Source organism: Miniopterus natalensis, chromosome 17 (assembly GCF_054644295.1).
Source record: "Miniopterus natalensis isolate mMinNat1 chromosome 17, mMinNat1.hap1, whole genome shotgun sequence".
In the NCBI taxonomy this organism is placed as follows: Eukaryota; Metazoa; Chordata; class Mammalia; order Chiroptera; family Miniopteridae; genus Miniopterus; species Miniopterus natalensis.
The window spans coordinates 29,586,352-29,595,285 of record NC_142097.1 but is presented as its reverse complement, the minus strand read 5'-3'; the positions used below and the strand labels follow the sequence as shown (position 1 = coordinate 29,595,285).

At 55.1% G+C, this 8,934-nt stretch overlaps 1 protein-coding gene across 1 annotated transcript; it reads right to left on the bottom strand.

The window, feature by feature from the left end:
• Nucleotides 1–490: 490 nt before the first annotated feature.
• KIF2B (kinesin family member 2B) lies at nucleotides 491–2,518 on the bottom strand. Its single transcript, XM_016203355.2, has one exon. It carries the CDS (start codon nucleotides 2,516–2,518, stop codon nucleotides 491–493), a length of 2,028 nt encoding a protein of 675 aa, XP_016058841.2.
• Between the last annotated feature and the right edge of the window lie 6,416 nt (nucleotides 2,519–8,934).

Below are 8,934 nucleotides of genomic sequence, written 5' to 3'. Positions count from 1 at the left end.
TTGAATCTGCAGTATTTTGCCTCTCTAGCCACAAATCTGGGGTATCTGGTTTCCTCGCAGCGAGGTTCTTCCACAGCAGGGTTTCTTAACTTTGCTACTATTGATATTTTTAACCAAATAATTATTTGTTACTGGAGGATGTCTGGTACATTGTAGGATGTTGAACAGCACCCTTGGCCGCCCACCCACTGTATGCTGGGATCACCACTCCCCTCGTACCCAGTTTTGGCAGCCGAAAATGTTTTCAGACATTGCCAAATATTCCTGGGAGGCAAAATGGTTCCCAGTTGAAAACTACTGTCCTACAGAATGACAATAAACTACAGAAACACAGAGGAAAGAGGACATTTCTGATGAGCACTTTAAGATGATCTACGCTTGTCAGAAGGATCTCTATGTCTAGATAATTTAGGCAATCTTTTATTTATAAGAGAGGTTGCAACCGCAGCACCGTATCCATGACTTCAGATCTGATCTATTGCCATTGGCTTCACTCTACCTTTCTCTTCTGTTGCAGGTCAGCTCGTAATGATTTCAGTTTCTTTTGCAGTTCAGTCAGAATACCGATTTTCTGCTCCAAGGTGGACAATAGCTGGACGATGCAAAAATGAACGTCATAGTCTACCCGGTAAGCTGTCTCCTGGATGTCCTCCTGCCTCCACTGGCCGGGTTCCTCCCAGGAAGCCGGGGCGGCCTCCAGTAATGGAGAGGATGTTTCCATTTCTCTAGGCTCTTCCTCCTTCTCGCTCTGGGTAAGTGGTATTTGCACAGAGTCATCCCCCTGCAGGGACACTTCCGAATTTCTAATGGGGTTCTCCAGCGTCTTTGGCACCTGGCATCCAGCCGGAGAGAGACAAGGATGGTGGGGCCTGAAATCGAGAGTCAACTCTTTCACCCTATTTGCGTATCTCAGAGTGTTGAGGGTGTTCTCACAGGAGGACATCCCCGGAGAGATGGTGGCAATCATGCACGTGGAGGAGTTGTGGCCGATGAAGGAGTCCCGCAGCACCTGGGTGAGCTTGCTGGCTCGGAACGGGGTGTGGGGCTTGTTGCGCCCCAGCGCCCGGATGCACTCCTTGAGCGCAAGGAGGCTCTTGTTGATGTCCGCCCCTTCCAGCTGCCTTTTCCTGTTGGCCTTGGCGGTGTCCGCTCCCCTCTCGTTCCCCGCTAAGTCAACAAGGGAAAACTTGCCGTGCAGGTTCCCTCGCGACTTCAGGATGATCTGCAGCACGGCGTGGCTCCGGGACGAGTGCGCGTTGACCGACGTCTGCCCCGACGTGCGGCAGCTCTTGCCCCGCTCCACCAGGCGCAGCAGGTCCTCCACGCAGCACACCTCCTGCTCCCGCAGCCCGACCACCTGCACTCGCTGATGGCCGTCCTCCAGGACCTGCAGCTGCTTCTTCCAGTTCAACAGGTCATAGACCTTGCCCCCGTAAATCTCAAAGAAGGTGCCGTAGACTTGGAGGTCCAGCTTCTGATAAGCTGAGGTCTGGAGCAGGAGGAAGACGTCCTGCGCCACCAGCGCGTAAATGCCTTTGGAGCGGTCTCGGGGCTCCCCCGAAAAGGCCCCGCCCATGGTGTGCGTCTTCCCGCTGCCCGTCTGCCCGTAGGCGAAGCAGGTGGCCATGCCCTTGCGGAAGATGCGCTCCACCAGCGGCCGCGCGCTGAACTGGTACACGAGCTCGTTGGAGGCCCTGTCGTCGAAAGCGCGGTCGAAGCAGAAGGTCTGGTTCTCCAGGTAACGAGTGAGGTCCACCTTCTGCTTGAACTCGTGCACCATGACCACCTTGTCCGAGGGGATGGTGATGATGTCCAGGTCCTTCCTGGTGGCCTCTTGCTGGTTGAGGGGCCGCTTCCTCACGCACACGCAGATCCGATGGTCCCCCCGCGGCTCCAGGCCCGACAGCTGGCTGCCGTCCAGGTGCCTGCGGTACTCCTCGATCATGCGCCTGACCTCGAGGTCGGTGTTCCCCGCGTGGGCGTCCAGGGTGCGCTGGGCTCGCGCGTCCAGCTGCAGCCGCCTGCGGGTTTCCCGCTGCTTTTGCAGTTTCTCGATTTCCCGGAGGCACGGAGATTTTTTCCATCTCACCAGGCAAGGATTGCCGGGGACTTTCACGGCCAGGCTGTCCCCTGAGGGTGTTTTGTTTTTCGGGGGGATCCCTGCAATCCACCGCGTGGACGCGCGTTGGTCCCCGACGGCCGAAGAGGGCGCGAGAGACACGGACCCGGACGACCAGGACCTGGACGGCGCGGCGCGTGGAGCGGAGGCCAGCGCCGGATTCAGCAGGAATATAGTCTCTAGGTCAATCTTCTTGCCTTTTTTAACTCCCTTTTCGACCCACTCTACCGTGACCCAAGTGTTTTCTCTTCTGAACTCTGTGACCTCAGCGAGGTGGATCCGCCCGTCGCTGCGCCGGATGGCCACGCAGATGCCCACGCGGACATCTCGCAAGTGCGTCGTCAGGGGTTTCCAGGCGGAGGGGCGCCGGGCTCCGGGGAGGCCGCGCTGGCCGGCCATGGGGAATGATGGAGGTGTCGGGGCTCGCTTCTGGGGGCCCTTGGGGTTGGAGCAGCAGGACCCGAGCCTAAGGCAGCCTGAGATGCCCGGAGCACTGAGCGCCCCGCGGCTGCCTTTGTGACCCGCCAGCCTTAGGGCGCCCCCCGGGGGCCCCTCGCGTCACAAAGAAGTGGGGAGAAGAGCCCGGGCGCCTGTAAGTGGAAGGCCGATGGGGGGGGGTGTGTGGTGCTAGGCGACAGAGCAGAGGCAGCTGGGGTACAGAATTTGTTTGGTGCCGCTGGGGCGCAGGGACCGGGTGGGGAGGAGGGTCTGTGTTCCACGGGCAGCTGTGCCTGAGCTGTAGGAACACAGGCCTCCCTGCAGCCTTGACCCCTGACCTCAAGGCTAAGAGCTTTAGGTGAGAGCAGCTGAGGTTCCCTGAAGCCCTCCAGCCTGGGTAGGAGGGGACACCTGGCAGTGGAGCTGAGGGGGGAACACCTGGCAGTGCAGCTGAGGGGGGAACACCTGGCAGTGGAGCTGAGGGGGGAACACCTGGCAGTGGAGCTGAGGGGGCAACACCTGGCAGTGGAGCTGAGGGGGGAACACCTGGCAGTGGAGCTGAGGGGGCAACACCTGGCAGTGGAGCTGAGGGGGGAACACCTGGCAGTGGAGCTGAGGGGGGAACACCTGGCAGTGGAGCTGAGGAGGGAACACCTGGCAGTGGAGCTGAGGGGGGAACACCTGGCAGTGGAGCTGAGGGGGGAACACCTGGCAGTGGAGCTGAGGGGGGAACACCTGGCAGTGGAGCTGAGGGGGGAACACCTGGCAGTGGAGCTGAGGGGGGAACACCTGGCAGTGGAGCTGAGGGGGGAACACCTGGCAGTGGAGCTGAGGAGGGAACACCTGGCAGTGGAGCTGAGGGGGGAACACCTGGCAGTGGAGCTGAGGGGGGAACACCTGGCAGTGGAGCTGAGGGGGGAACACCTGGCAGTGGAGCTGAGGGGGAAACACCTGGCAGTGGAGCTGAGGGGGGAACACCTGGCAGTGGAGCTCAGGGGGGAACACCTGGCAGTGGAGCTGAGGAGGGAACACCTAGCAGTGGAGCTCAGGGGGGAACACCTGGCAGTGGAGCTGAGGAGGGAACACCTAGCAGTGGAGCTGAGGGGGGAACACCTGGCAGTGGAGCTGAGGGGGGAACACCTGGCAGTGGAGCTGAGGAGGGAACACCTGGCAGTGGAGCTCAGGAGGGAACACCTGGCAGTGGAGCTGAGGGGGGAACACCTGGCAGTGGAGCTCAGGAGGGAACACCTGGCAGTGGAGCTGAGGGGGGAACACCTGGCAGTGGAGCTGAGGGGGGAACACCTGGCAGTGGAGCTGAGGGGGGAACACCTGGCAGTGGAGCTCAGGAGGGAACACCTGGCAGTGGAGCTGAGGGGGGAACACCTGGCAGTGGAGCTGAGGGGGCAACACCTGGCAGTGGAGCTGAGGGGGGAACACCTGGCAGTGGAGCTGAGGGGGGAACACCTGGCAGTGGAGCTGAGGAGGGAACACCTGGCAGTGGAGCTGAGGGGGGAACACCTGGCAGTGGAGCTGAGGGGGGAACACCTGGCAGTGGAGCTGAGGGGGGAACACCTGGCAGTGGAGCTGAGGGGGGAACACCTGGCAGTGGAGCTGAGGGGGGAACACCTGGCAGTGGAGCTGAGGAGGGAACACCTGGCAGTGGAGCTGAGGGGGGAACACCTGGCAGTGGAGCTGAGGGGGGAACACCTGGCAGTGGAGCTGAGGGGGGAACACCTGGCAGTGGAGCTGAGGGGGAAACACCTGGCAGTGGAGCTGAGGGGGGAACACCTGGCAGTGGAGCTCAGGGGGGAACACCTAGCAGTGGAGCTGAGGGGGGAACACCTGGCAGTGGAGCTCAGGAGGGAACACCTGGCAGTGGAGCTGAGGGGGGAACACCTGGCAGTGGAGCTGAGGGGGGAACACCTGGCAGTGGAGCTGAGGGGGGAACACCTGGCAGTGGAGCTGAGGGGGGAACACCTGGCAGTGGAGCTCAGGAGGGAACACCTGGCAGTGGAGCTGAGGGGGGAACACCTGGCAGTGGAGCTGAGGGGGGAACACCTGGCAGTGGAGCTGAGGGGGGAACACCTGGCAGTGGAGCTGAGGGGGGAACACCTGGCAGTGGAGCTGAGGGGGGAACACCTGGCAGTGGAGCTGAGGGGGGAACACCTGGCAGTGGAGCTGAGGGGGGAACACCTGGCAGTGGAGCTGAGGGGGGAACACCTGGCAGTGGAGCTGAGGGGGGAACACCTGGCAGTGGAGCTGAGGGGGGAACACCTGGCAGTGGAGCTGAGGGGGGAACACCTGGCAGTGGAGCTCAGGGGGGAACACCTGGCAGTGGAGCTGAGGAGGGAACACCTGGCAGTGGAGCTGAGGAGGGGACACCTGGCAGTGGAGCTGAGGAGGGAACACCTGGCAGTGGAGCTGAGGAGGGAACACCTGGCAGTGGAGCTGAGGAGGGAACACCTGGCAGTGGAGCTGAGGAGGGAACACCTGGCAGTGGAGCTCAGGAGGGAACACCTGGCAGTGGAGCTGAGGAGGGAACACCTGGCAGTGAAGCTGAGGGGGGAACACCTGGCAGTGGAGCTCAGGAGGGAACACCTGGCAGTGGAGCTGAGGAGGGAACACCTGGCAGTGGAGCTGAGGAGGGAACACCTGGCAGTGAAGCTGAGGGGGGAACACCTGGCAGTGGAGCTGAGGAGGGAACACCTGGCAGTGAAGCTCAGGAGGGAACACCTGGCAGTGCAGCTGAGGGGGGAACACCTGGCAGTGGAGCTGAGGGGGGAACACCTGGCAGTGGAGCTCAGGAGGGAACACCTGGCAGTGGAGCTCAGGAGGGAACACCTGGCAGTGGAGCTGAGGAGGGAACACCTGGCAGTGAAGCTGAGGGGGGAACACCTGGCAGTGGAGCTCAGGAGGGAACACCTGGCAGTGGAGCTGAGGAGGGAACACCTGGCAGTGGAGCTGAGGAGGGAACACCTGGCAGTGAAGCTGAGGGGGGAACACCTGGCAGTGGAGCTGAGGAGGGAACACCTGGCAGTGAAGCTCAGGAGGGAACACCTGGCAGTGCAGCTGAGGGGGGAACACCTGGCAGTGGAGCTGAGGGGGGAACACCTGGCAGTGGAGCTCAGGAGGGAACACCTGGCAGTGAAGCTCAGGAGGGAACACCTGGCAGTGAAGCTGAGGGGGGAACACCTGGCAGTGAAGCTGAGGGGGGAACACCTGGCAGTGGAGCTCAGGAGGGAACACCTGGCAGTGGAGCTCAGGAGGGAACACCTGGCAGTGGAGCTGAGGGGGGAACACCTGGCAGTGGAGCTCAGGAGGGAACACCTGGCAGTGGAGCTGAGGAGGGAACACCTGGCAGTGAAGCTGTTTGCAGATTCCAGGCCTCTGAGGATGGGGTTCCAGAGAAACGCCCTGGCACAGGCCGTCTCCCCTCCGCAGGCCTCCCTGAGGACTTGTTTAGCAGTCACCCCCAAAGGCCACTGGGCTTTCTCAGCACCGTTCCGAATGAGCTGGGTGGGGCGGGTTCTTGGGAAACTGGCAGATGCGCACAGCCTTTGGCGCAGCACCCGGGTTGGCCGGCTCAGGAGGTGGATCCGTTCCAAGCGGCTCCGACAGCTACGAAGGGAGTTTCGCTGCACGGCAGGCACCGCTGTCTTTGAGATTATTTCTGTAACCACCTTTCCAAACTCAAGTGATTACACTTCCGGCCTCGCTACCTATAATTTGGAGAGAAAGGAGAGGCATTTGTAGGAAACATTATGGTAATACTCCTTCCTTACCCTAAAACGTGTGTGTGTGCGCGTGTGTGCACGCGTGTGTGTGTCCCGTATGCGTTGTTTGGGGGCCGGGAGAGTTGTTGGGAGGTGGGAGATGGGAAGGCAGCTAAGATGCTCAGAGGCAAAAATATATTTTGGCAAGATTGCAGATTTTTTGTAGGGTGATTTGCTTGCCAATAACAACAAAATAAATGACATCAACTGCCAGATAGGCCAACGTGAAGACAAAGGTGACACCTATTTTAACTTTCCTCCCCCCTTCCCCCCCACATAGCACTTTGTCTTTGGGCTGTGAGTCGGTGGTAGTTTAAAGACAGCCCCAAAGGAGCATGAAGGAGCACGAGTCCCAGCCATCGTCCCCAGGACCCAGGGATGTGGAAATCAATTCTTGTTATGAACTGACTTCTTTTTAATAGTTTCCTCTTTGGTAAATTTAGTAAAGCTGATATTTTGAAAGATGATGTGGGGGCTATTGGATAAGTTGGATAAGTATTCAGGGCTCATTTCAGGGGGATGTTGAATGCCAGTGGAGGGATGGGAGAAAGGGCTTTACCCAGCTGTCTCTTTATGATTATTTTTTTATTTGTCAAATTATCAATATTTAAAGTTGTGCTTTAAGTTAGTTTTCCCCTTAGTTTCAAGAGTGTTATGTAAATGTTCTTATTCCCTCTATGTTTCACTAGGTTAAATTACATTTTTAAAAAGCATTGCAGCTTTAGAATTTTTAATACCGTTCCTTTTTCTTTCTTTCTTTTTTTTTTTTTTAACTTTTACCTTTGAAAAAGCGAGGTCTCTCTCAAAATTATGCAAACTCTAGCTCTTTTTATAATAACCATGTTTTTACACCTAAGCCAATGATTTTTGCTCCCTATGTTTTCACCCTCAGTCTTTACCACCATCCATACTTTGTCTGAAGTTGAGCTGCACTGAAGAGCTTGAGGTCCTTCAAACACAGCGTTTTCTTTCAAATTGCTAATTTTTAGCTGAGTGGTTCTCAATATCAGGGTGCATAAAATTCACCTACAGGGCTTGTTAAAACACAGATTGCTGGGGCCCACCCCAGAGATTCTGATTCATTAAGTATGAAGTAGGGTTAGTTTATCTAGCAACTTCCCGGGCGATGCTGATGCTGCTGGTTCTGGCCCACACACTGAGAATTACGGTCTTAGTCCTCTGAGTAGAATAGCCTCTCTCCCTTTTCATTTTGTTGAACTCTTTAATACTCATCTCAAATATTACTACCTCTGGGAAGGTTTCTCTGACCCTGTTGATACTGATCAGTTAAAATACCGTTAAACTAAGACATCTCTTCCTAAGAAATAGTATCTGTTACTGTTGGGTTTGTTTGATCAAGGGAACCTACAAGCTTCATTTTCAGTGACGACTATTTAAAAAAATCCCATAGGTTAACATAACAATGATCTGTTTGTAGAAAGTCGGGGTATTTTTACAGTTTTGGTAATCTAGGACTTCATTTGCAAAGATTTCTTTTTTTATCTACCAAGACAGATTCAGAATTCAGACACCATCTACATAACGCTCTCATTTTATGGAATTTAAGAAAACACTGTGACTCTTTAGTCATGAGATGAATATAGTATTTGTTAAAGTGTGAAGACCTAGATTCAAACGATGGTACCATTCTTGGCCATGGCCTGGATGGCCATTTGGTAGATGAACAGTTTCTCTCGATTTGAGATGGACGCCACCAAGATTTTTTTTTTGGCTGAATATAACCAAGTAATAAGAATATACGAAATGCTTCCCATATGTTATTTCCTATGCCAAAAGAATTCTACCCTCAGGAGTTTACCATTTACACAGTTTGTTGTATGTACCTACTAAGAAACGTATGCCTTGTCAAACAACTAATATAATTTCTGCATTTCAAATCTCCCTTTTTCTCCAAAAGCCCAACAAGTATCATGTGTAGCCCTACAAGGAAGGGGCACATGGGAGAAAGTAAGCGCAGGAAATGAGCTTAGTAATTTTCATTTATTAAATACAGGTCTATCCCCCTGCTGGGGCCTGTCAGATTTACTTTACAGGGCAGAATGTGATTTCTAGTCTCGTTTTAGATACAAAGCTCCCAGGAGAACTGCATCCGATATGCGCCTTTCTAGTGTAACGGACATCTAGCAGCTGCTCGGTCTGTTTGATCATGTTGGGAGTCTGGACTTTTCCAATACATGGATGCAACCTGAGACCAACTTAGTTCTTCAGGGGAGCTTGGTAGATTTCCCCAAATCTTTTCGAAGAAATGGAATTCATCATTTCCAGTTTAAAAGTTATTTTTTAAAAGAGTAGCGAGGTCCCTTACTAAGTGTATGCCTCTGGAACACAGGAAAAATTAACTTTTAGAATAAGAATAGTATATCACCCTTACAGCTAGTATGTCCATCTTCAGACATTTCCCCATTTCTCCCAGGCACTACCCTTTAGCAGAACAGACAAGCCCACCTTTCTCTGGCCCCTCTCACTGATTTCACAGGCGAGCGTTGTTTCTATGATAACAACATTAACTCAGAGTCATCTTTCCACAGTTTATTAAACAGCATTGCTTACTTGGGGGACATTTATGGTTCCTGTATATCTGTA

What these genes read in the sequence shown, in the direction of transcription:
- KIF2B (XM_016203355.2), bottom strand. Translation starts at nt 2,518, where the DNA reads ATGGCCGGCCAGCGCGGCCTCCCCGGAGCCCGGCGCCCCTCCGCCTGG.